This window comes from Saimiri boliviensis, chromosome 10, assembly GCF_048565385.1.
Source record: "Saimiri boliviensis isolate mSaiBol1 chromosome 10, mSaiBol1.pri, whole genome shotgun sequence".
Classification (NCBI taxonomy): Eukaryota; Metazoa; Chordata; class Mammalia; order Primates; family Cebidae; genus Saimiri; species Saimiri boliviensis.
In genome coordinates this window covers 85,906,712-85,934,184 of record NC_133458.1, presented here as the reverse complement: position 1 = coordinate 85,934,184, position 27,473 = coordinate 85,906,712, and the positions used below count along the sequence as shown (strand labels likewise).

General features: G+C 43.5%; 1 protein-coding gene and 1 pseudogene across 1 annotated transcript; both read left to right on the top strand.

The window, feature by feature from the left end:
* LOC101032307 (gamma-tubulin complex component 5-like) overlaps nucleotides 1-21,330 on the top strand; it is a 35,975-nt pseudogene extending 14,645 nt beyond the window's left edge.
* A 1,766-nt stretch (nucleotides 21,331-23,096) lies between these two features.
* Nucleotides 23,097-26,904, top strand: LOC120365327 (peptidyl-prolyl cis-trans isomerase A-like). The gene has a single exon (XM_074379594.1). The coding sequence runs from the start codon at nucleotides 26,043-26,045 to the stop codon at nucleotides 26,535-26,537; it is 495 nt and encodes a 164-aa protein (XP_074235695.1). The 5' UTR covers nucleotides 23,097-26,042; the 3' UTR covers nucleotides 26,538-26,904.
* Nucleotides 26,905-27,473: the final 569 nt, after the last annotated feature.

Below are 27,473 nucleotides of genomic sequence, written 5' to 3'. Positions count from 1 at the left end.
ATTGGAATGCCATTTAGATTTTTCATTATATAAGATTTGAAAGTTTCCTGGCAAATAAGTAGTTCTCAGGAATACTTCATTTTTTAAATTAAATTTGTATTTTTAACCCATTCATATCTCTCAAAATAAAAAACTACAGAGGATTTACACTGAAAAATCTAAATTAGTCTTCCTGCACCAGTTCCCCAGCCAGTGGGTTTCCCCGCCAGACAGCCAGGTCCTCAGCTTCTTACACATTCTTCCAGAAAGAGTTCAACACACACAAGCAGTGCATATACATACACCCATACCTAACAGTCATTACACTACTCTCTTCAAATATTTCTAATATAAATTTTGAGGATAATACTATAAAAATATGAAGAGCTTCTTGGTTTTTTATTTGTTGTTTTTCTGAGACAGAGTCTAGCTCTGTTGTCCAGGCTGGAGTGCAGTGGCGCAATCTCAGCTCACTGCAACCTCTGCCTCCTGGGTTTAAGCGATTGTCCTGCCTCAGCCTCCTGAGTAGCTGGGACTACAGGCACATGCCACCTAATTTTTTGTATTTTTAATAGAGACAGGGTTTCACCATGTTGACCAGACTACTCTTGAACTCTTGGCCTCAGGTGATCTGCCCACCTTAGCTTCCCAAAATGCTGGTATTACAGGCATGAGCTGGGATTATACCACACCCGACCATGTAGGGGTAGGTTCTTATAAATGGAATTGCCATGTGTGATTTTGCTGAGTTTTGCCACTCTACTTTATGGGGAGGTACAAGTAAACAAATGTATACTCTTGTGAGCCATGTAGATGAATACCTGTTTCCTCACACTCTTGACATCTGTGTGTTGTCAGGCATTTTGATCCTCACCATTATGGCAGATGTAAAATGGTAACCCATGTAGCTTTGAACCCTTAACTTTTAGTTTGAACTACCACAGAAAATAATACAGAGAGGTCCTGTGTTCCCATTACTTTGCTTCCCCTGGTGGCAAAACCTCACATAGTTATAGTACATGATCAAAACTGAGAGACTGACACTGGCACAGGCCACCAGCCAAGCTGCAGACCTGACACAGTTTACCAGAGTTGCAGGAAGTTTTTTGAGCAGAGGTGGGCGTAGTATCTTCGTGTGTAGTTTCAAGCCGTTTTATCACATGTCTGGCTCCACATGGTGACTTCCATGTTGAGGTCCCAGCTGTGCCGTCACCTCACAGGAGTTTGTGCAGCCCTCTGGAGGCACAGCCTCCTGAACTAACATTGGCCCATGGGGAGGTGTTCTGTTTTACCTTGTATAATTTTAATTTGCATCCTTTTATTATAAGTAAGGTACCGTGACTTCCTGTATGTTTTAAAACCACTCATTTTTCCTTTTCTGTGAACTGTCAGTTCCTTTATATGTTTTTTTGTCTGCTGAGTTATCTTTTTCTCCATGACTTACAGGAGTTCTTCCTTAGGGAAGTGAGGTCCTTGTGTTGTGAGGTCAAAATCCACCATCCTTCATTTTCTCCTGCCTGCACATAAAGCTGATGATTTGCCAGCATTTATGTCACATTTTAGATGCATGTATTTTTCCTTGCTATTGAGTTTGATTTGTTGATATTTGCAGATCCTACAATAACTCTTGCAATAGTGGTGGACAAGTTGTCACCTCGATTGGCTCAGCTCAAGGTTCTGCACAGAGTGTTTAGTACCGGAGTAGCAGAAGTTCCACCTGATACTCGAAATGTCATCCGGGCCTCCCACCTGCTCAACACCCTGTACAAGGCCATTCTCGAATATAGCAATGTTGGAGAAGCCTCTGAGCAAACTGTATGTGAGACTTCTGGCTAAAGTGTGTGATTCCATTCTGCACAGCAGAGGGGTGGGAGACAGCTGGTCATGGTTCTGTGTTAAATGATACTCAAATGGTGACTTGTCGGACAGTTCAGAGTTTTCAAATTAGCTTCCAAATTTGAGGCTGTAGGAAACTAACTCTTCAGCTCTAATTGCCAAAATCCTCAGAAGGATGAGGCAAGGGCAAAGCAACATGTGAGAAATACCTAGCTGATGTGTATAGACATTTACAATAATGCTTTCTTACATAAAACTAAGTCTAAGGCTGGGCGCGGTGGCTCACGCCTGTAATCCTAGCACTTTGGGAGGCCGAGGTGGGTGGATCACCTGAGGTCAGGAGTTCAAGACCAGCCTGGCCATCATGGTGAAACCCCATCTTAAAAAAAAAAAAAAACTAAGTCTATTTTTTTTTTTTTTTTTGGTCTGATATGGAGTTTTCCTCTTGTTACTCAGGCTGGAGTGCAATGGCGCGACCTCGGCTCACCACAACCTCCGCCTCCTGGGTTCAGGCAATTCTCCTGCCTCAGTCTTCTGAGTAGCTGGGATTACAGGCATGCGCCACTATGCCCAGCTAATTTTTTGTATTTTTAGTAGAGAAAAACTAAGTCTATTATATGAAATATCTGAAGTAGTCACATCCACAGAAACAAGGTGGAATGGTGGTTACCAAGGACTGGGAAATAGGGAGCTGTTATTTAATGGGTACAGAGTTTCAGTTATAAGACATGAAAACGTTCTGGAGATTCGTCACAACAATGTGAATGTAGATTAAAGATGGTGCGGGTGGGGCACAGCGGCTCATGCCTGTGATCCCAACACTTTGGGAGGCCAAGGGAGGACTGCTTAAGCCTAGGAGTTTGAGACTTGCCTGGCCAATATAGTGAGACCCTGTCTTTAAAAAAATGTTAAATTAAAATTTAAAAAAGAAACAAATAGGTAAGATGATAAATTTTATGTTATATATTTTATATATATATATATATATATTTTTGTTTTTTGTTTTTTTGTTTTTTTTTTTTTTGAGACGGAGTGTCACTCTTGTTACCCAGGCTGGAGTGCAATAGAGTGATCTCGGCTGACCGCAACCTCCGCCTCCTGGGTTCAGGCAATTCTCCTGCCTCAGCCTCCTGAGTAGCTGGGATTACAGGCACGTGCCACCATGCCCAGCTAATTTTTTGTATTTTTAGTAGAGACGGGGTTTCACCATGTTGACCAGGATGGTCTCGGTCTCTTGACCTCGTGATCCACCCGCCTTGGCCTCCCAAAGTGCTGGGATTACAGGCTTGAGTCACCGCGCCTGACTCTATTTTATATTGTATTTAAAAAATACAAATCTATGCCAGACATAGTGGCTCATGCCTGTAGTCCCAGCTACTTAGGAGTCTGAGGTGAGAGGATCACTTGAGCCCAGGAATTTGAGAACAGCCTGGGCAGCATACTGAGACCCTGTCTCTACAAAATTTTAAAAGTAGCCAGGTGTGCTGACACCAGGAATTTGAGACCAGCCTGGCCAACATGGTGAAACCCCGTCTCTACAAAAAATACAAAAATTAGCCGAGTATGGTGGCAAACAGCTATAGTCCCAGTTACTCGGGAGGCTCAGACAGGAGAATCACTTGAACCCAGGAGGTTGCAGTGAGCTGAGATCATGCCACTACACTCCAGCCTGTGCGATAGAGTGACACTCTGTCTCAAAAAATAGCGAGTTGTGGAGTAGTAGCCATGCCTGTGGTCCCAGGTACTCGAAAGGCTGAGGCAAGAAGATTGCTGGAGTGTGGAAGGTTGAGGATCCAGCAAGCCAAGTTTGCGCCACTGCACTTCAGCTTGTGTGACAGAGCAAGACCCTGTATCAGACAATATATAGATTAAAAAATCTTTCTAGAGGCTGTAATTTAGAAAGCTACAGTTTTATTTGGGTATGTATATTAGGTGTATTTTGCAGTTTGTTGGTATAACCTTTTTTCTCACCAATTTAATACTGCTTTTCAATATAAAAGAGATTGATTTTCTCTCAGCACTGCCGTTTTTGTCCTCTGAGAGCTACTGGACTTAAGTATTTTCCTCACTCTTAATAGACACGTTGCCAGTAGTACGATTTAGATAGCGAAACCTTGCTCATCTGCCAGGGCTGTCTCAGGTCACACCTGCCTCTGTGTCATTTTCACTCTCTGGTTTCCCAGTCTGGATTGCAAACAATGTGATCCTTTCATACTTAGGTGAGTTTTTCGTAAGGATTTTATAGTATATGTTTTTGGATTTTTTAATTTCAAGGCATTTCAGAAATGTTTAAACCTCCTTCTGTTCTAGTGGCCAGGGAGCCCTGAGAGCTAACTGTGCACACTCTCTGCCTCAGGTCTCCCTCCTGTTCTCTCTCTGGGTGGAAACGGTGCGGCCTTACCTGCAGACAGTGGATGAGTGGATTGTGCATGGGCACCTGTGGGACAGCGCCAGGGAGTTCATCATCCAGAGGTGAGCTGCAGCAGAGCACAAGGTCGCTGGGGGCTGGCATCACCAGTTTGCTCTCCGTGAAAATCAAATCTTTCATTACTTTCAAACACTGCTAAGAAAGTACAGTCCACATCACAGAACTTGTTGTCATCATAGGCTAGTTCTGTTTCATCTTTATAGAAGATGTCAGTAATACCAGCCGATTATTAATATCTTTGTCCAGGTTTTGTCAGTTCACAACTTTTAAGCAAATTATATTTTTGGATGATAGCGTATTTATGGCTATCTAGTATACACTGCTTCCCAAAAAATGAGTTTAGGCGATATCAGATAGTTTCCGTTATTTCCAGTGTAAAGTATCAGTAAAGAGATACAGAAATACTACAGAATATGCCTCTAATACATTTATTGTTCAGAATTAGCTACTCATTTCTTTTACCTTACTATAATTTTTTTACTGTTCTCTGAAGTGAATGAATTCAACCAATACCTTAATATAATATTTGATAAAACAATTAAGAAAAATCTTAATCCATTTATGAGAATTTCCCTTCAGTTATTTAATTTTTCTGAACAGAATCATATAAACTATAATGTAGAACTGTTTGTACTCTTTTAACCCAGTTTTAAATGATGTGGTGTATTTACATGTGCGGTTTCTATTGATAGCTATCCATTGAACGCATCAGGAAGGGTAGCTTTAAGTCCCTAGTTTTCTGGAAGCATAGCAATGTGTATGCAATGCTCACATAAGTGAAATGACCTCCCTTCAGTGTAGTCTCTTGTCTGTCACTGTGTCCTGATTCATCAGTCTCACATGAGAATTTCTGTGAAAAATGGGACTCTGACTGTTCTTGTAGGGTGATGATTGGCCATCATTTTATTTTTAAAAGTAGTCCAGTTAAGAATCTTGGTAGGGAAAATGGTAGAGAAGTCTGCAAATTAGTTTCACAGGAGATGGTAAATGGGAAAAACTTTCATTCTACTTTTTTTTTTTAAGGTAATCAAATGTCAACTTTATTGTTTCTATAGTAACACCTTTTTGTACTGAAAACTGTAAAAACAGGATAAACTTTGCTCTTATTGCAACCCAAATTTTTGAAAGCCAGAAAAATCTAATTATTATCCTCTAACCAAACTAGCTAATGCTTCCTTTATCCACAAGTATCTTTGCTTCAATTTCTTGTTGCTGGGTTTTACCTCACTGACTTTGGGCTTCTAAAACACATGGGAATACCTATATGCTCTTGGCTTCTTTGGGTCAAATCAAACAGTAGAGCTAAAGTTATCCAAATATATTCAAACTACACAGATCCCTTATAAATTACTAGCATCATAGTAGGGAAAAAGATACAAGAAAAATACAGCCTTGAACACATTATCAAAATTATTGGTGTATAATCCATACGAGCAGAGAGTAGCTTTCTCGGTCTGTTATATAAAATTACCAGCGAGAAAAAAAAGTGGCAAGAATGAGGTTTATGGCTGAAGTGGCTTGGTGTCATAATTCCCCATTCTAGCATTCTCAGAAGGATTCCATCTGCTAGACTTGCAGAAACTGCAGGGACATTTGAACATTCCTCTTCTTGATGCATTCTTAACTCCCGTAAGCCCAGTGTTCGTTAGTGTTCTTTCAGGCCGAGGACTTGTGCCAAGTAGCATGTATCTGAGTCTTGCCAGCCTTTCTCTCTTCACAGACAGCAATGTTCTTACTCGTCTCCTCCTGTAAGGCAAGTCATCTTTGATTTCCCTGAGGATTGCTGCTTCTGTAGATTGCTGATGCAGTGAACCCTCTGATAGAGGGGAAGGGAATTCAATACTGGTGTTGAGAGTCAGCTTACTAAGGTTTTTTATCAGTGTCTCGGAGAAGTTTTGAGAGGCCCCTGAATCGTCCGGGTAAGTTTCTTCAGTGACCACTTGTGAAGACTTTAGGATGAAGGTTAGATTAAACTTCTCTGTTGGGTCCGTTTTCGTCTTGACACAATACTCAGCTTCTCCCGGATCTTTGAAACCCAGCAGAAACTGATGACCAGCAAATTCTAATTGCTGCAAGGTAGCCTGGAAAGAAGCTGAAAATCAGAGCTCCAGGGAATGGTGGCCTTATTCTACTTCTAAAGAGTGCCAAATTAGTCATATTTTAAATAATTCCAATTCAGGAAACTGTTCCTACTTACTTAAATTTTACCTATACTGTTCAAAGTATTGTCTTTTGTCTTTAAACTGAGATCAGATTAAAACTGCCCCATTTGCCTAAAGATTGTTTCAGCTTACTAATAATTAATATTATGTTTTATAATGTCTGGACAACAAACTAGACCAAGTATACTACATTTAAGGCAGAGAAGTTAAAGTTTAAAATTATTTTGAATCTCTTTAGAAACAAAAATGTTCCGGTTAATCACAGAGACTTCTGGTATGCAACTTACATGTTATACAGCGTGTCAGAAAAGACAGAAAGGGAAGAAAAAAATGAGTAATAATGCGAGTGCGAGTTCCGGCAGTGACCAGGGGCCCTCCAGCAGGCAGCACACCATGTTATCCTTCCTCAGACCTGTCCTGAAGCAGATCATAATGGCTGGCAAGTCCATGCAGCTGCTGAAGAATCTACAGTGTGCAGAGAGCACCACCTGCCAGGCTGCAGCCAGAGGTACCTGTTCCGTGTTCTGTGTCTTCCTTGATGTTGGGACACCTGACCCTGCTCCCTCTTGTCATCCTGATACCTGATTATTTCGTAGTTTGCAAGTCATCACACCCTCTTATTTCAGTGGTAATTATCCATCGTGATAGAATTAATAGTCATGCTGCTCTTGATTTTTAAAAAGATTGTCTTATTGAAAAATTTTAGGGCTGTGTTTAAAAAGGCAGTGACAATAAGTTCCACATTCATTTTTCTCACTCCGGATGCCTTAGGACTGGAACTTTAAAAAATAGTTCCCTCCCATTTGTTTTCTTTTATTGTTTTTATAAACTGACACCGTAATTGTACATATTTGTGGAGTACATAGGGGTTTTTGATACATTTATGTATCAGTTCAGGATAATTAGCATTTCCATCACCTCAAACATTTACTACTTTATGTTGGGAACATTCAGTATCCTCCTCTTAGCTGTGTGCAACTCTATATTATTAACTGTAGTCATCCTATAGTGATACAGAACACTAGAACTTATTCCTTCCAGCTAGTCGTTTGTATCCTTTAACAAATATCTTCCTTCCTTCCCCCTACAAAATCCAGCATGTAGTATCCTGTTCTACTTTTTACTAACATGAGATAAACATTTTTTAGCTACCACACATAAGTGAAACATGCAGTGTTTAACTTCCTGTTCCTGGCTTATTTCACTTCACATAATGTTCACCATTTCCATCAGTGTTGCCGCAAACAACAGGGTTCATTCTTTTTTAGTCTCTGAGTTCTGCATGTGTGTGTGTACCGCAATTTCTTTACCCATTCATCTGTTGTTGTACACCTAGGCTGATTCCATATCTTGGCTGTGTGAATAGTGCTGCAGTAAACATGGGGGTCCAGATGTCTCTTTGATATTCTGATTTCCTTTCCTTTGGGTAAATGCCCGCCAGTGGGACTGCTATTATCAGATAGTAGTAGTTCTCTTTGTATTTTTTTGAGGAACCTTCAAACTGTTCTCCATAGTGTCTGCACTAGTTTATAGTCCCATCAACATTGTGTCGGAGTTCCCTTTTCTCCGCATCCTCACCAGCGTTTGTAATTTTTTGTCTTTATGGTAAATAGCCATCCTGACTGGGCTGAAATGATACCTCATTGTGTTTTGACTTTCATTTTCCCTAATAATTAGTGATGCTGAGCATTTTCTCATCTATTCGTTGGTCATTTGTATGACTTCTTTGGAGAAATGTCTCTTCGGATCATTTGCCTTTTTTTTTTTTTGGAAAAAAAAAAAAACAAAAAACTCCCTTCACCCAGGCTGGAGTGCAGTGGTGTGATCTTGGCTCACTGCAAGCTCTGCCTCCCTGTCTCAAGTGATTCTCCTGCCTCAGCCTCCTGAGTAGTTGGGATTACAGACATCCGCCACCACACCCAGTTAATTTTCTTTGTTTTTAGTAGAGACGGGGTTTTACCATGTTAGCCAGGCTGATCTGAACTCCTGACCTCAGGTGATCTGCCTGTCTTGGTCTCCCAAAGTGCTGGGATTACAAGCATGAGCCACCATGCCTGGCCTCATTCTTTGAATTCTTTCACTGTAAAATTTACTTGTTTGTTAAATACCTATTTTTGTTGAACTTCTCATTCAAAACATTCTTTTCCTGATTTTATTGAATGTTTATTTGTACTCTCTTGTGTCTCACTGAATTTCCTTAAGATTTTAATTCTGAATTATTTTTCTGGCATTTCCTGTATTTCCTTATTGTAGTCTCTTACTGGAGAGTTACTGTTTTCCTTGGAAGGTGTCATGTTTCTTTGCTTTTTCACGTTTGATGTATTCTACATTGATTTCTTTTTTTTTTTTTTTTTTGAGATGGAGTTTTGCTCTTGTTACCCAGGCTGGAGTGCAATGGCGCGATCTCGGCTCACCGCAACCTCCACCTCCTGGGTTCAGGCAATTCTCCTGCCTCAGCCTCCTGAGTAGCTGGGATTACAGGCACGCGCCACCGTGTCCAGCTAATTTTTTTTGTATTTTTATTAGAGACAGGGTTTCACCATGTTGACCAGGGTGGTCTCGATCTCTTGACCTCGTGATCCACCCGCCTCGGCCTCCCAAAGTGCTGAGATTACAGGCTTGAGGCACCGTGCCCGGCCTTGAGTAACATTTTTTGAGATGGAGTTTTGCTCTTGATGCCCAGGCTGGAGTGTGATGCACGATCTCAGCTAACTGCAACCTCTGCCTCTCGGGTTCAAGCAATTCTTCTGCCTCAGCCTTCCAATAGCTGGGTTTACAGGCATATGCCACCACGCCAGGCTAATTTTGTATTATTATTATTTTTAATAGAGACAGGTTTCACCATGTTGGTCAGGCTGGTCTCGAACTCTTGACCTCAAGTGATCCACCTGCCTCAAGCCTCCCAAAGTCCTAGGTTTACAGGTGTGAGCCACCACGCCTGGCCCAAGAAATATTAAATTAGCCAGACGTGGTGGCATGAATCTGTGGTCCCAGCTACTTGGGAGGCTGAGGCATGAGAATCACTTGAGCGTTTGGGAGGTGAAGCTTGTGAAGTTTGCAGTGAGCGGAGATCATGCCACTGCACTCCAGTTCAGTTTGGGCAATAGGAGTGAAACCTGTCTCAAAAAAAAAGGAGAAATAATAAATAATATCATCCTTATTCAGCCTGCTATTTTCCCTTTGCTCTAGGAAGGTTAATCCCTATTTCTTTGCTTTTATATTTACAGTGTAGCAAAACTAAACATTTTTAGATCCTCTGTTAAACAACTGCAATGTTCATAGAATCGCAACATATAAGCTATGTTTTTTCTGAACATAGTAAAATTCTAGTCAGAATACTTCAAAGTTATTACCACAATGTACAACACTATGATGACACTGATAGGAGTCATAGTCTCACTGAACAAAACACTTCTGACAGTGGCTCTGGAAAGCTCATTACATAAGAAGGAAATACTCCACAAAGTGAAAATAAGTATTGCATCTATTTATTTCAAGTAGATACAATAATATAATTAATAAACATTGAGATGATTGAGATGTATAAATAGGGCCACATCTATCTTCCAAGCTACTTTAGTGAGTTGATAAAACTATTTTCTTTTTGAGACAGAGCACTGCTATGCTGCCAGGCTGAAGTGCAGTGGGATGATCTCAGCTCACAGCAACCTCCGACTCCCTGGTTCAAGCAGTTCTCCTGCCTCAGCCTCCGGACAGTAGGGATTACAGGCACACACCACCACGCCCAGCTAACTTCTGTACTTTTAGTAGCAACAGGGTTTCACCACGTTGGCCAGGATGGTCTTGATCTCCTGACTTTGTGATCCATCCACCTCGGCCTCCCAAAGTGCTGGGATTACAGGATAAAACTTCATTTTCTTGAAATCAGTGATTGAGTCAGAACTGCTCATCAACAAATTGTTAACAGCCATGCTTCATGGTCCTCAAGGGTTAAACACTGCACTGCATTAAGAAATGACAGACAGGCTGGGGGTGATGGCTCACACCTGTAATCCCAGTCCTTTGGGAGGCCGAGACAGGTGGATCACCTGAGGTCAGGAGTTCAAGAGCAGGTTGGCCAACATGGTGAAATCCTGTCTCTACTAAAAATACAAAAATTAGCCAGGCATGGTGGCCTGAAGTCCCAACTACTTGGGAATCTGAGGCATGAGAATCACTTGAACCCAGGAGGTAGAGGTTGCACTTCATGCCACTGCACTCCAGCCTAGGCAACAGAGTGAGACTCAGTCTCAAAAAAAAAAAAAAAAAAAAAAAATCCAGAGGGAATGATGCCTACAAGGCGGCTGCCTGGAGACACTCTTCCCCCGACTGCAAGAGAGGAACAAGACAACAAATCAACAGTTAAGGTCTAACTGGGGTTGAAAGGAGAGTGCTGGGGTGCAGTGGAGGAGTGTGACACACTGTTGGTGACTGGAGGTACAGGAGAGCAGTGTGGAGGCTTCCAGCCTCTGCAGCCCCATCTTCCCTTTGCAGATTAGGCTGGTCTGGAGTCAAGAGGACTTCCTATTGTTGGGTAAGGGTAAGCAGAAGAAACCCACCGGCCCCCAGAAACACCTACGGTCCTTACTATAAGAGGATTCCACAGTTCCCATGAGCTCTGAGCCCAGTTTGGAGAGCTGCTGGGAATACACGCAGCTGCCTTGCCCTGGGTTAGGAGCACAAGGTGTGTCTTTGCCACCCACTCTCTGAGCCAAGCTGCTGCAGCACGGCACCATCTCAAGACCAGAATCACCTCTGGAGCACGCGCTCCTCTGGGCCAGTAGCCACTACACCTCTTCTGCACCCCAGCCACAGGGGTGGCTGAATACCACAATCCCAGCTGTGTGGAGCCTGGGCCCAGGATCAGCTGAGATTCTGGTCCTGCATAGCAGGAAAACCACCCCCTGCCACTGCACTATCTGGCAGCCCTGACAGACTGAACCCACCCTTGAATTGAGCTGGCCAAACTGCTGTGCCACCTCCAGAGGGTGGGAACACCCTGAGCTTTCTACCAGTTGACAGGCCTCCAGGCTGGTGGAGCAGCTACAGACCTGTGCTCAGGAACTGAAGAACAGCCCCATAGCACCAACCCCTTGCAGACAGGCCTGTGGCCTACCCAGTGACCCTGGCCAGCATTCAGCGTCTGAGAAACAGCCTCAGAGGCTGCCCTGGCAGGCATGCACCTAGGCTTCTCGAGCGGTCTCGCGCTGCATTCTTGGCTTGAGAAGAAACCTCACAGGCAGTGCCTGGAAGTCACGGCCCCAGGCCAACTGAGCAGCCATCGGCCTGCATACTGGGCCTGCCTAACAGCCCTGTGGTCTGCCCTTGGTGGGCATGTCTCTAACCCAGCAAAGCAGCTTGGCACCCGTATCCCAAACCTGAGAAAGAGCCTTAAAGTCCACCCCCAGTAAACACACCCCCAGGTCAGCCAAGTAGCCTTCTACCTATATACTAAGCCTAAGAAGCAGGCTCATGGGCTGCCACTGGCAGATACATATTTAGGCCTGCCAACAAGCCACGTGACCATGTCCCAGGCCTGAGAAAGAGCCCCCTGAACTGTCCAGACAGATATGCACCCCCAGCAGCTTTGTACTCACATCCTGGGCCTGAGAAACAGCCTTGTAGGCCAGCCGCAGCAAACATACTCCCAGGAGAGCTGAGAAGCCTGTACTCATGTTCGAGGCTTGAGAAATTACTCTGTGGACTGTCCTCATGGAGCCCCCAGGCCCGCAACCCATCTTATGCACACATCCCAGGCCTGAGAAATAGCCCCTTGGGCTATTGCTGGCAGGCAGATATGCCTTATAGGCTGGCCAAGCAACCACATGCTCATGTTCCTGGCCAGAGTAACAGCCTGTAGTCCCAACCTGGCCAAACCAGTGTGTACATGCATGTACCCCTAACCTGAGAAACAGTCCAGTAGGCCCACCCCAGCACAGCCAGGCTACTGTTCTTTTGTTTTGGGACAGTCTTGCTCTGCTGCCCAGGCTGGGGCATAGTGGTATCATCTTGGGTCACTGCAACCTCCACCTTCTGGGTTCCAGTGCTGCTTGTGCCTCGGCCTTCCAAGTAGCTGGGATTATAGGCATGTGCCACCACATCCAGCTCATTTTTATATTTTTGGTAGAGACAGGGTTTTGGCATATTGGCCAGGCTAGTCTCAAACTCCTGACCTCAAGTGATCCATCTGCTTTGGCCTCCCAAAGTGCTGGGATTGCAGGTGTGAGCCATGGCGCCTGGCCAGTTGTGCCACTGTTGCTGCAGACTCCCTCAGTGTTGGTCACTGAGGTACTTGGAAACATCACTGAAGAGGATTGCAACGTAGAAAGTACATGGAGGCTGCACTACTGCATTCATCCAGAACGAAGGCCAATGCATTCCACTGAACCGACACTCCAAGACCCATTCACAGGAATAATTCTTTCCCTACAAAACGTACTCCATAAAATAGGAAAAGGTGACTTTCCCACCAGATGTGTAGAAATCAATATAGAGGGCCAGGAGCGGTGGCTCACGCCTGTAATCCCAGCAATTTGGGAGGCCAAGGCGGGTGGATCACGAGGTCAAGAGATTGAGACCATCCTGGTCAACATGGTGAAACCCCGTCTCTACTAAAAATACAAAAAATCAGCTGGGCATGGTGGCGCGTGCCTGTAATCCCAGCTACTCAGGAGGCTGAGGCAGGAGAATTGCCTGAACCCAGGGGGCGGAGGTTGCGGTGAGCCAAGATCGCGCCATTGCACTCCAGCCTGTGTAACAAGAGTAACGAGTGAAACTCTGTTTCAAAAAAAAATTAAAATTAAAATAAAAAAAACATAATAAAATAAAGTACAAACTCTGAGGCCAAAGTGATAGAATTTAAATGTGCATTCTGCCACTTAGGAAAATTCTTTAAGTTCTCTGTCCTTTAGGTTGCACACCTGTAAAATGAGAAAAGGGAAATAATATTTGACTCATGGTTTTCAAAAATCGAGATGTTAAATGCTGGGTGCAGTGCTTATAATTAAAAGCTCATGCTTATAATTCCAGCACTTTGGGAGGCTGAGAGGGTGGATCATGAAGTCAAGAAATCTACATCCTCCTAACCAACATGGCAAAACCCCTCTCTACCTAAAATAAAAAATTAGCTGGGCATGGTGGCACATGCCTGTAATCCCAGCTACTCAGGAGGCTGAGGCAGAAGAATCACTTGAACCTGGGAGGTGGGGGTTGCAATGAGTCAAAATCACCACTGCACTCCAGCCTGGGTGATGGAGCAAGACTCCATCTCAAAAACAAAAAAATTGAGATGTTATTTCTTTTGTTTTTTCTTTTTTCCTGAGATGGAGTTTCACTCTTGTTGCCCAGGCTGGAGTGCAGTGGTGGTATGTTGGCTCACTACAAGCCCCATGTCCCGAGTTCAAGAGATTCACTACCTCTGCCTCCCAAGTAGCTGGAATTACAGGCATGCACCATCAAACCCAGCTAATTTTTGTTATTTTAGTAGAGATGAGGTTTTGCCATGTGGTCTAGGCTGTTCTCAAACTCCTGCCCTCTGGTGATTTGCCCGCCTTGGACTCCCAAAGTGCTGGGATTACAGGCATGAGCCACTTCACCTGGCTGAGATGTTATTTCTTTAATAAACAGCTGCTATCATTTCAGACCACTTGATATTTAGGCACTGAAGAATTTTTCACTAGAAGGTATCTAAAGAATGATGATGAGCATTTGTAAAGGATTTAGGATTTATCACTTGACTGCATGACTGACCCCCAGAGCTGGGATTTTAGTAAGAAATTTTTCAGAAGCCAATTAATTAGCTAGCAACTGAGGCAAACCAGCCACTACCCTCACCATTCAGTGCTTTTTTCCTCTGTTTCTCCTCAAACTTGGTTACTCTCACAAATCCATTTTATTTTTTTATTTTTTATTTTTTTTCTTTTTTCTGAGACGGAGTTTCACTCTAGTTACCCAGGCTGGAGTGCAAAGACAAATCCATTTTAAAAACGTGCATTTCTTTCCTTTTCTTTTCAGAGACAGGGACTTGCTCTGTCACTCAGGCTGCATTGCAGTGGTGTGATTATGGCTTGCTGTAGCTTCATTCTTCTGGGCTCAAGCAGTACTGCCATCTCAGCCTCTTAAGTAGCTAGAACTACAGACGTACATCATCACACAGAGGTAAATTTTTTATCTATTGTTGTAGAGATGGGTTCATGTTATGTTGCCTAGGATCATCTCGAACTACTGGAATCAAGTGTTTCTCCTGCCTCTGCCTCCCAAAGTGCTGGAATTATAGGCAGGTATGAGCCACCTATGCCTGGCCACCAATATATATATGTATTTTTAAATAACACTTTTATTGAAATGTATTTCACATACCATACAATTTATTTATTAAAGTATGCAATTCAGTGGTTTTTAGAATATTCATGGAGCTGTGCACCTATTACCCCAATCAATTTTAGAAGCTTTTATTACCATATAGAGAAATCCACATTTCTTTTATTTTAATTTTTATTTTTATTTTTATTTTTGAGACGGAGTTTCACTCTTGTTACCCAGGCTGGAGTGCAATGGCGCGATCTCGGCTCACCACAACCCCCGCCTCCTGGGTTCAGGCAATTCTCCTGTCTCAGCCTCCTGAGTAAGCGGGATTAAAGGCACGCACCACCATGCCCAGCTAATTTTTTGTATTTTTGTAGAGACGGGGTTTCACCATATTGACCAAGGTGGTCTTGATCTCTTGACCTTGTGATCCACCCACCTCAGCCTCCCAAAGTGCTGGGATTACAGGCTTGAGCCACCGCGCCTGGCCCACATTTCTTTACAACTAGCTTCTACTCCCCCTATAAACTTATGCTCCCATAGACAACCACTGATCTATTTTCCGTCACTATAGGGTTGCCTAATCTGGACCTCTTATATAAACAGGATTGTGCAATATGTGATCTTTTGTGGCTGGCTTTTTTTTTTTTTTCACTTTAGCACAATGTTTACAGAGTTCTTTCATGTCATAACATGTGTCAGTATTTGATTTCTTCTATGGATGACTAATATTCCATGATAGAGACACACTACATTTTGTTTATCTATTTATCAGTTGATGAATATTTGGTATGTTTTCCTGAATTGTCCATTATGAATAATGCTACTATGAAGATTTGTGTACAAGTTTTTGTGTGGACATACATTTTTATTTCTCTGGTAAATAGGAGAGAAATTGTTGCATTTTATGATGCTGTACATTTAGCCTTTTGAGAAACTCTTTTGCAGAATTTTTATACCAGTCATGTGCTGTGACACATGTAATCCCAGTTACATGAGAGGCCAAGGTGGGAGAATCACTTGAGCCTATGAGTTAAAAGAGACCAGCCTGGACAAGATAGTGAGATCCTTTCTCAATTTAAAAGAAATTAAATTAAAATGACAAGAAAAGAAACACCCATACAAAGTGGTTAAATCATTTTATGTTCCCACCAGTATGGTATGTGGGTTCCAATTTCTTTGCATTTTCATCAACATTTATATTTTTGGGACAGCATCTCGCTGTGTTGCCAGGCGGCAGTGTAGTGGTGTAATCATGGCTCACAGAAGCCTTGAACTCCCAGACATTTTTTTTTTTTTTTTTAACCTCAGCCTCTTAAGAAGTTGGGAGTACAGTCACTATAAAAGATAAGAGCCACTACACTCGGCTAATTTTTTTTTTTTTATTTACAGTGGAGACAGAGTTTCACTATGTCATTCAAGCTGCTTTTGAAATCCTGGACCCAAGTGATCCATCTGCCTTAGCCTTTCAAACTGCTGGGATTATAGTGGTGAACCACCGTGCCTGATCCTTTCTCTGTTTTCTTTCTTCCCTTTCTTCTTTGGTAGGTGGGAATGTGCCTTGTACCAGCTATTCATCCAGTGACTTCCCATCAATTCCAAATTCACTCTTTGCTGCCTTCTCTGCAAACATAGAGGTGGGTTCCTTAAATGCTTCCTTGGTCAGCTGGTACAGTATTAAATGTTGTCAGTATATGGTGCTAGAGGGATGTTGTAAGAGGCTTTTCTTTCTGGTTGTACTGTGAAAATCTCCAAGGCACTGAGCTTCTCCAGTACCAGGCTCCTGCCCTGCATGGTGCATAGCAGCACCCAGTGACTAGCAGTTTGTCTGCCTTTGCCTGGGTGGTTTTGTAGGGAGAATACTGTTCACTAATAGCTTAAGCTAGCACTCTAGATGTTGGATTTTCAGCAATTCCAGAGGACATATTGCCAGCATGTTCTACCATGTGGTAATGCAGCAATTCTGCCATTGAATTACCCATGACTGTGCCCTCTCCAAGGAGGCCTGAACCTCGGCCCTAGTGGGAAATCCCTTCCTTGGTCACTGTATCTCAGTGTAGGGACAGTAAAAACAGTTACTGCTCATTGTATCAACTGATCCTATATATATATATATATATATATATATATATATATATATATATATATATATATACACAGAGAGAGAGAGAGAGACAGGGTCTTCCTCTGTTGCCCAGGCTAAAGTGCAGTGGTGAAATCATGGCTCACTTCAGCCTTAACCTACTGGGCTCAAGCAGTCCTTTTACCTCAGTCTCCCAGGTAGCCAGGACTGCAAGTGTAAGGTACCACACCTACCTTTTTTTTTTTTTTTGGTAGAGAGAGGATCTCACTGTGTTTCCCAGGCTGGTCTCAAACTGCTGCCCTCAAGCAATCCTCCTGCCTTGGCTTCCCAAATTGCTGGAATTATAAGCATGAGCTACCATGCATGTCTCTTCTAGTCCTATGTCCTCTAGAGTTCTCTTTACTTTTGCAACCAATCTCATTATGGTGTTGCCCTGTTAAAATTAACTTTTTTTATTTTAAATTTTACCACTTAAACTTTTTAGGGGTTTATGTCTTTTGACTGAACTCTGACAAATACAGAACTGATGCTAAGAAGGGAGATAGACTCACACAGATGAGATTCAGGCATAGGTTTGGTTATGCAAGGGGTAACACTGAGCTTCTTGCCAGTGGGAAATGAGATGCTGGTGATTTCCAGGAAGTGACCTCATAAGGTCTCAAGCTACCCCTTACTGTTAATGGTGATGAAATACCAGCTGAGACACATGCCTTGGGAGCTAAGTGGCTTCTGCGCTTGACCATTATGAAGACTGGTGTGGGAAGAGTTCTTTTGGATGCACTTGAGCAGGGGCCTCTAATCCCTGGATCACAGGCCTGTACTTGGCCACACAGCAGGAAGTGAGCAGCAGGTGGGAGGGCAAATCTTCATCTGTATTTACAGCTACTCCCCTCATTACTGCCTGATATCCGCCTCCTGCCAGATCAGTTGCAGCATTAGATGCTCATAGGAACACAAACCCTATTATGTAACAGTGCATGCAAGGAATCTGTATTAGTCTGTCCTTAGGAGAATCTAATGCCTGATAATCTGTCACTGTCTCCCATCACCCCCAGACTGGACCGTCTAGTTGCAGGAAAACAAGCTCAGGACTCCCGCTGATTCTACTTCATGGTGAGTTATATAATTATTTCATTATATGCTACAGTGTAATAATAACAAAGTGCATAATAAATTTAATGTGCTTGAAATATCCCAAAACTGATCCCCTGCCCCAAGTCTGTGGAAAAATTGTCTTCTACAAAATTGGTCCCTGGTGCAAAAAATGTTGGGGACCACTGCACTTGAGCACTTACAGAGAGAAATACAAAAAACTGAAGTCTTTACCTCTCAGCATAAGTCATGGTCTAAGATCCAGAGAGCTTCCATGATAGCCCAAACACAATTCCTTATATCTTATATCAACAGGGCTGATATTATTGAAAATCAAACACAAACTTAAATGTGTGGGTTGCTGAATTATAATGACAGTTGGATTCACTGTGCCACCAAGGTTCTCATGAGAACATTAGGGTACTATAGGTAAGAATGGGATTTTTTTTTTTTTTTTTCGAGAGTCTCCCTCTGTTGCCCAGGCTGGAGCACAGTGGCGTGATCTTGGCTCACTGCAGTCTCAACCTCCCAGGCTCAAGCTGTCCTCCCACCTCAGCCTCTGGGGTAGCTGGGACCACAAGTATGAGCCACCACACCCAGCTAATATTTTGTGTTTTTGGAGAGATGTGGTTTTACCACATTGCTCAGGCTGGTCTCACACTTCTGGGCTGAAACCATCTGCCGACCTTGGACTTCTAAAGTTTTGAGATTACACGCAGGAGCCACCATTCCTGGCCCTATTTTCTTTTACACTGTTTTATCGTGAGGACCCCCAATTGTCTTCCTGACTTCTAGGCTTGCTCATTTCAATCAGTTCAATGAAGCCAGAGGTATTTTTCTAAAAGGCAAATTTGGGTCGAAATGGTCCTTGACTAAAACCTGTTGGTGACTGGTTGTTGCCTTTAAGATAGAGTCCAAACAAATTTGGCCATGGGGCCTGATAAGAGCTGGCCTTGACTCACTTTCCCAGTTTTATTCTGTGCTACCCTCCCCATATCCCTACCCTCCAGTCACATGAAATGTAAGTTTTCTTGGGGGACTTTACTGGTCCTTCTTCAGGAAACACTCCCTTACCCTCATCATCACTCTTTCATTCTCATCTTTCTTCATCTTTAGCCTCAGCTGAGATGTCTCACCTCACACTCTATGATGCAACAAGAAGCCTCTTGGGAGTGTTTCCGCCCCACTGTGTACTGCTGTCATTGTGCTCATCACAGTATGGTAAGTGTTGGTGTACGATTCCTATATTGGTCCATTTTGCATTGCTATAAGCAAACACATCAGGCTGGGTAGCTTATAAAGAAAAAAGGTTGGCCAGGCATGGTGGCTTATACCTATAATCCCAGAATTTTGGAAGGCCAAGGCGGGCAGATCATGAGGTCAAGAGATTGAGACCATTCTGGACAACATGGTGAAACCCTGTCTCTACTAAAAATACAAAAATTACCTGGGCTTGATGGTACACACCTGTAATCCCAGCTACTTGGGAGGCTGAGGCAGGAGAAATGCTTGAACCCAGCAGGCAGAGGCTGCAGTGAGCCGACATTGCACCACTGCACCCCAGCCTCGATGATAGAGTGAGACTCTGTCTCAAAAAAAAAAAAAAAAAATAATAATAATAATAATAAACTTAGCTGGGTATGGTGGCACATGACTGTAATCTCAACTACTTGGGAGGTTGAGGTGGGAAGATCACTTGAGCCCAAATGATAGAAGCTGCAATGACTCATAATCACCTCACTGTACTCCAAAGCCTGTGTGACAGAGGTGGACTCTGTCTCAAAACAAGGAGAAAAAATGAAAAAAATATATTTATTGGGTTAAAAAAATAAAGGGTAACAAAAAGACTCAACAAGCAAAGGTGTCAGGAGAGCACTGTAAATGTGGGTCATGTCAGTAGAGTATAGGGACTTGGGCAGGAGTGTCCGGACTTGAAGAGCAGGTTGGTGAAGACCAGATCATTCATCTCATGCCGTTTGCCCTGTAGCATGTACGTCAGATATCCCACATTGGCTGCTGGTGACTGAACTGGGCTTCCTGTTTCTGTGTTTGGTTTGCCCATCACGGTATTGAAAAACCTGTGAAGTGAATACCTTGCAGTTTGCTACAGTCCCCCTCTGGTGTCCCACATTATTTCAGCCTCCTTTCCTCATGTAGATTTTTTGACCCACTGGGATCTGTGTTTGCTATGGGGGAAAGCAGGAGGGCAACAGAAAGTACAAAACCTCCAGCCCCTGGTAATCCCCCATTCAACCCCAAGCTAGGCCTGACCCAGGTTAGCTTCCATGCTGGGGCACCCTTAGGCTGCTATGGCATCTGAAAGCTGCTGCATCAGACTTCCACAGGAGGCCCCTGTGGAAATGGGGGAGCAGGGGAATGAGAAATGGATGGCCAAAAAATAAGGGGGCAGGTGGAAAGCATTGCAACATATGGCAGAAAGCAGGAAAAGAGTAGGAAGCCAAAATACTACAGCCTCGTCTCCCCATGCAGTCCCCAATCCAAGTCTTAGACAGAACTGACCGTGCTTAGCTTCCAGGAAGGGGCACATTCAGGCTGCTATGGCACTCAAAGGCTGCCAGGATGGCCCACCACAGGGAGGTATCTGGTACGAGCCAGGCATGGGGGAAAGGGAGAGCTAGGGAGTCGGGGTGGTTTGGAAGCAGTGTGACAAGCGGGGGAAAGCAGGAAGGGAGCACGAACCCAAAGCCTCCAGCCCTCGGTCTCTCAAGGCTGTCACCCATCCAAGCTTCGGCCAGGCCCATCCCTACTTTGTTTCTGGGCTAGGGTGCCCTGAGGCTGCTATGGCACCAGGGGCTGCTGTCATGAATCCCACAGGGAGGTCATGGATTGCGGTGTAAGTGCAGGCTGGTGAAAAAGAGGGGACCAGAGAGTGGGGAGGAGGTTGGGAAGCACTGTGACAAGCAGAAGAACACAGAAAAAGAAGAAAGCCAAAAGTTTCCAGCCTTCTTTTCCCCGAGGTGGTCTTTCATTCAAGCCTCAGCCAGGCCCAAACCAGTTTAGCTTTAGGAATGGGTGGCCCTCAGGCTGCTATGCCACTTGGGAGCTGCCACAAGAGATCCCCAAGAAAACGTCAGGGGCTGTGGAGTGGCAGAGGTGGGCAGGCAGTGGGGGACCTGAGGGTCAAAGGCCGGTTAAAACCGTTGCAACAAGTGGAAGAGAGCAGGAAAGGATTGGGAAGACAAAAGCCTATCGCCTCTGGTTTCCCCAGGTGGTCTCCCATCCCAGCCCCAGCCAGGCTCAACCCTGCTTAGCTTCCAGATTGGGGTTGCTCTGGCTGTGATGGTGCTCAGTTACTTCAGAAACAGCCCCGTTCAGGGAGGTCCTGGGCCAAGGCAAGGCTGAGGCAGGCAAAGAATGGCTGACCAGAGAGTCAAGGTGTTGTTCGGACGCCTTGCGACAATAGGGTGAATGTGGGAATGGAGCAAAAAGCCAAAAGCCTCCCATCCCCTGTACTCTCAGAGGGTCCTCAATCCAAGCTCCAGCCAGGCCCGACCCTGCTTAGCTCATGGACTGGGGCACTCTCAAGCTGCTACTGTTACAGAAAGGTCCCAGGCTGAGACAGGCTTGCAGGCTGACAGGAAAGATGGGGTCAGAGTCGGGGTGCTTGGGAAGTGTTGCAACAAGCGAGGGAAAGCGAAAAGGGAGAGGGAAGGAAAAAGCCTCCAGCCCCCAGTCTCCCCAGACAGCTCTCTATCCAAGCCCCAACCAGGCTCGACCTTGCTTAGCTTCCATACTGGGGCCCCCTCAGGGTGCTATGGCATCCAAGGGCTGCCAGGCGACCCCCTACAATAACATCCCAGGCTGCCGTGGGAGCACAGGCCAGTGAAAAGGGGGCCAGTGAGTCAGGGGGCCATTGTAAAGCATTGGAAAAGGCGGGGCAAAGCAGAATAAAGAAGATGCCAAAAGCCTCCAGCTGCCAGTCTCCCCAGGTGGTCCCCCATCGAAGTGCCAGTCAGGCCTGAGCCTGCGTATCTTCCGGACTGGGGCACCCTCAGGCTGTTATGGTGCCAGGGTGCTGCCCAGATGAACACCCACCGTCCCTGTCCTTGGCCGGGATGCAGCCAGGTGGGAACCTGAAATAGAAAGCCAGAGTGCCAGAAGGCACTTTGGAAGTGTTGCCACAAGTTGGGGAGTAAGGGAAGGAATCTGGAAGGCAAAGCCTCCAGTCCCCGTTTTCCCAGACCATCCCCCATCTAAGCCCCAGCCAGGCCAGACCCTGCTTAGCTTCCAGGCTTGGGCGCCCTCCGGCTGCTAGGGCGACGGAGGACTGCCTGGACAGACATTCGTGGTAAGGTCCTGGGTCGCAGCAGCGTGGGTCAAGGCAGGCCGGAAAGGGGAGGGGCAAACAGTCAGCGGATGGTTAGGAAGCATCATGACCAGCAGGGAAAGGTGGGAAAGAAGCAGGAAGCCAAAAGTTTTCATTCTCCGGTTTTCTTGCAGTCCTCCATCCAAGCCCCAGCCAGACACAACCCTCCTTAGCAGTTTAGGCCTGGGAGCAACAAAACATGGCTACCTAAGAGCAACATGCACATCCTATTTCTGCACATCGTATTATCTCTCTGATAGGCCTTTTTTCCCTCTCTTTTGCAGAGTAAGACCTGTACTATTACCCTCCTGTGGTAATAGGTGATGAGAAAAACCCCATAAATGTGATATTTCATTATCAAACTGTATGCATGTTTATGTTACAGTAGAAACTGTGTGTTAAGGGTGAACAGTTAATGAATTAATAGAAAAATCAGGCTGAAGTGAAGAATTAAAGATGAACACACACGTACACCTTAAATATTTTATTGTAATTTTATATATAGAAAGTTACAGTTCTGGAGTGCAGAGCTGCAGCCATTACTTAGATTAAGCAGATTTTAGTTCCCCATCACCTTTTTGTAGTGACTTAGGATTCTCTCTTGTGCAACTAAATTCCATGATTTCCAGTCTCCATTTTTTTTTTTAAAGATAAATAACTAGCTAAATGATTTCGAATAACCTGAATTTGGAAGAGTGTTTTTTGTTTTTCATATTTTTTTCTCAAAACTTTCAGATTGGTCTCATCCACAGCAAATAAACATCTTTTAAATGTCTTGTATTCATTCAGTCTTTCCAATGCATTCCGTTTTATTAGAAACATCTCTCTTTTTATTCTCATAATTCATGGATTATGTGCTAATTTCAAAATTTACGTAATTATTACCAAAGGCATAACTGGTATAAGCAGATCTTGGAACAAACATCAGTTTCTGGATGTGCAAATCTGCTGATGAGAGCCTAAATGTATGAAAGCCAATGCTCTCCACATATGCAGATCCTGTGATCATTATGATCTATTTCCTTTCAAAGGGCAACAAATACCTTTTTTTAAAATTTACTTTTTTTTTTTTTTTTTTTTTTTGAGACAGAGTGGCGCGAGTCTGGAGTGCAGTGGAGCCATCTCAGCTCACTGCAACCTCTGCCTCCTGGGTTCAGGCAATTCTCCTGCTCAGCCTCCTGAGTAGCTGGGACTACAGGTGTGCGCCACCATGCCCAGCTAATTTTTGTATTTTTAGTAGAGACAGGATTTCACCGTGTTGGCCAGGATGGTCTCGATCTCTTGACCACCTGATCCACCCACCTCAGCCTCCCAAAGTGCTGGGATTACAGGCTTGAGCCACTGCGCCCGGCCTGAACAAATACCTTTTTGTTTAAATACGTACAAAATGGGCATTGAAATAAGGAAATTTCTATTATCTGTAAGTGCAAATCATTACAGCAAATGAGTCATTTATTTTTAGTGGTAAAATTTAAATTAATTTTAATTAAGATGTCTTCAGTAAAGGTCAATTATCTAATAAGTATTTTTCAAAAACTAGTAAGTAAATTTACTAATATGTTATTCTTTCATTTGTATATATAAATGGACATTTGAAGTTCAGCTAAGTTAGGGCACTCTTCAAAGCTAGTGACATCTCAGATTCTCTTCATAGATGCAGTTTACATATAACAGCGTTGCTTCAGGTATAAAGTTTATTTAAACACATGTTGCTTATTAATACAATTAGTCATATTTTTACCATATGACATAGTAGGAGGCAAAAAAGGGTTCCTTTAGCATATAGTATCGCTTACACTTTCATTTTTTTTTAAAGCTATAAGAGGAATTTAGAAAAAAATTCTTTTGCAGGGTATCAATACTTTTACATAATCTGTTTGTTTCAAGGTGGTCATTTTTCACTTCAAATGTTCAGGAAGATGGAGCCATCTCTCTGGCAATAAAATTGGTTATAACACTAATTGACATTGGTCTAAGAGAGATCAAACTCAACTAATCTCAAAACAGATAAAGACTCTATGGTTTTTAACTAATATTTACTAGTTATACACTTCCAGATAGATGGTATTCTTTCTCAGTATATGTTGTTTAGAGTAGATACTATGGTAGAATGGAGATATGAGTGATAAGAGTTTTGGTTACTATTTCTAACTCTTAAATCACTGCCATTAAAATAGAGATAGTTGTAGAAAGTTTAGTAAAATATTATTTAACTATATAAATTTATAGCTACTAAATTTATGTTGTTTCTTAAGAATCAGTGGTTAGACTCAAATTTATTTATAACACCTAAATTTAATTTTTTAAAAATCTATTGCTATATAATGGCTGTGCATATTTTGTGGCTACATGTAGTATTTTGATAGCTGTATAGAAAGTGTAATGAAGCAATCAGGGTAACTGGAATATTCATCACCTCAAACATTTATCGTTTTATGTTTTTGTGGAATATTAATATTACAATTCTTTTCTAGCTATTTTGAAATACACAATAATTATTGCTCACTATAATTTTCTTATGGTACTGTTAAATACTAAAACTTATTTTTTCTGTATTTCTGTGTCCCTTAACCAACTTCTCTTCATGCCCCTCTTCCCTTCCCAGCCTCTGGTAACCACATTTCACTCTCTGTCCCCATGAAATTTACTTTGTGAGTTTCTGTGTGTGAGTGAGACCATGTGATGCCTAAGTTTAAATATTATGCTGAAAATAAAATATTCGCATAGACTCCTCCAACTTATGCCGGTGCTCATGCAGGTGTCCTCCCTTGAGGGATATTTATCAGCCATCACTCTTGCCTTGGCCCTTATCTTCCCTGAGAGCTAAATCCAGTGGATGAACTGAAGTGAAAGAGGGAGCGCAGTGTAATGGGCAAAACGGTGGTTAATAGGCAGCAGTGGAACCAAGATGAAAACGGTTCTGTGAACTGAGGAGGTGGAGGCTTCTGGCCTCCATCCGTGAGCACAGATAAGTGGAAGCATCTTCTCTGGAGAGACTGGCAAGGGTGCTGGGTCAGTTTCTGTGGGGTCGGAGAAGGCAGAGACCATGATGGTGTGTTGCAGGGACAGATAGGGCCTTGCGAGCTCACAGTGGGGCACAGCCCTTAACGGAGGGTACTTGCTGACGTCTCTTATTTACATCTCTTATTTTTCTTCCAATGTCTAGCCGTGTCATACACAAGAATTATCATTTGGGAAAACAGTGACTATGTATTTTACAAATACAAGATTGAAAAGGCTGCATATTTTCCTCTTTCTACACTTGTCATTCTTATTCAGCTTATTTGTATCTGTAGAGTATGTGTAATTTTTCCATGTGCAAAAATGCTGTTTGTGTGTAATAGACTACTGACTGTATCATATATTTGAGCAAAACTGAAGAAATAATAAGCAACATTGATATTTGTGCAAAAATATGATAAATGTGTAACTATGGTGCTTATGTTAAAAGCTCATTTTGCTCCTGCTTTGGAAGAATTGGCCTAATGCGTTTGACATTTGAAATATAAATAACCCCAGCACTTTGCTGGGGCTGAGGCAGGCGGATCACCGGAGGCCGGTAGTTCAAGACTAGCCTGACCTACATGAAGAAACCCTGCCTCTACTAAAAATATAAAATTAGCCAGGCTTGGTGGCACATGCCTGGAATCCCAGCTACTCGGGAGGCTAAGGCAGGAGAATCACTTAAACCTGGGAGGCAGAGGTTGTGGTGAGCTGAGATCGTGCCATTGCCCTCTAGCCTGGGCAAGAAGAGTGAAACACCATCTCTAAAGAAAAGAAAAAAAAGGCTTTGCAGACGCAGACGCCTCCTGGAGCCTTCTAGTATCAGCCATGGTCAACCCCACCGTGTTCTTCGACATTGCCGTAGATGGTGAGCCCTTGGGCCATGTCTCTTTCGAGCTGTTTGCAGACAAGTTTCAAAAGACAGCAGAAAACTTTCATGCTCTGAGCACTGGAGAGGAAGGATTTGGTTATAAGGGTTCCTGCATTCACAGAATTATTCCAGGGTTTATGTGTCAGGGTGGTGACTTCACATGCCATAATGGCGCTGGTGGCAAGTCCATCGACGGGGAGAAATTTGATGATGAGAACTTCATCCTAAAGCATACAGGTCCTGGCATCTTGTCCATGGCAAATGCTGGACCCAACACAAATGGTTCCCAGTTTTTCATCTGCACTGTCAAGACCAAGTGGTTGGATGGCAAGCATGTGGTCTTTGGCAAGGTGAAAGAAGGCATGAATATTGTGGAGGCCATGGAGCACTTTGGGTCCAGGAATGGCAAGACCAGCAAGAGGATCACCATTGCTGACTGTGGACAGCTTTAATAAGTTTGACTTGTGTTTTATCTTAACCACCAGACCATTCCTTCTGTAGCTCAGGAGAGCACCCCTCCACCCCATTTGCTCACAGTATCCTAAAATCTGTACTCTCACTGCAGTTCCCTTTGGGTTCCATGTTTTCCTTGTTCCCTTCCATGCTTAGCTGGATTGCAGAGTTAAGTTTATGATTATGAAATAAAGACTAAATAACAAAAAAGAAAAGAAAAAGAAATAACTCAGCTCTTAGAGATAATGCAATGAAATTAACTTACTGAATGTTACCTGTTTTAAAAATGTCAGCATTGCTTTGTAAATACATTGCTTGACATTGCAGGGTTTTCAAAAGGTTAACTACATTTTTGCAATCTTAAAATGTTTTAAATTTTCTTTCTGAGTTTTTCCAAACTTTATTAGGGAAAGAAGCATGAAAGGTAAAAAATAGAAGTGTTTTGTGGTAAAGGTGACCTAACAGATAAGTTTAAATATAGGGAATTGGGCACTGTGTTGAATGTCTCTATTAGCACATAAGCAATCTTAAATAAAAGTCTAGTGCATTAGACACTCTTTAGGACAAAGTTATCAGAGCTCTGCTTCCAAGGACAGGCTGGCAACATATTTCAGGAAGGATGTGATGATTCTAACGTAGCCTTTGAGCTATGAGAGTAATACAGCAGTGAGGACTCATGAACATTGTTCCCTTCCTGTCTCCCCCCTAAGCCACAGAAATGTTAGGGGCCAAGAAGGAAAGAAAAGCCTCTGCTGGTGGGGCACGGTGGCTCTTGCCTGTAATCCCAGCACTTTGGGAGGCCGAGGCGGGTGGATCACGAGGTCAAGAGATCGAGACCATCCTGGTCAACATGGTGAAACCCTGTCTCTACTAAAAATACAAAAAATTAACTGGGCATAGTGGCGCGTGCCTGTAGTCCCAGCTACTCAGGAGGC

Bases quoted from the DNA above. Each gene is read 5' to 3' on its own strand.
- LOC120365327 (XM_074379594.1), top strand. From the start codon at position 26,043: ATGGTCAACCCCACCGTGTTCTTCGACATTGCCGTAGATGGTGAGCCC.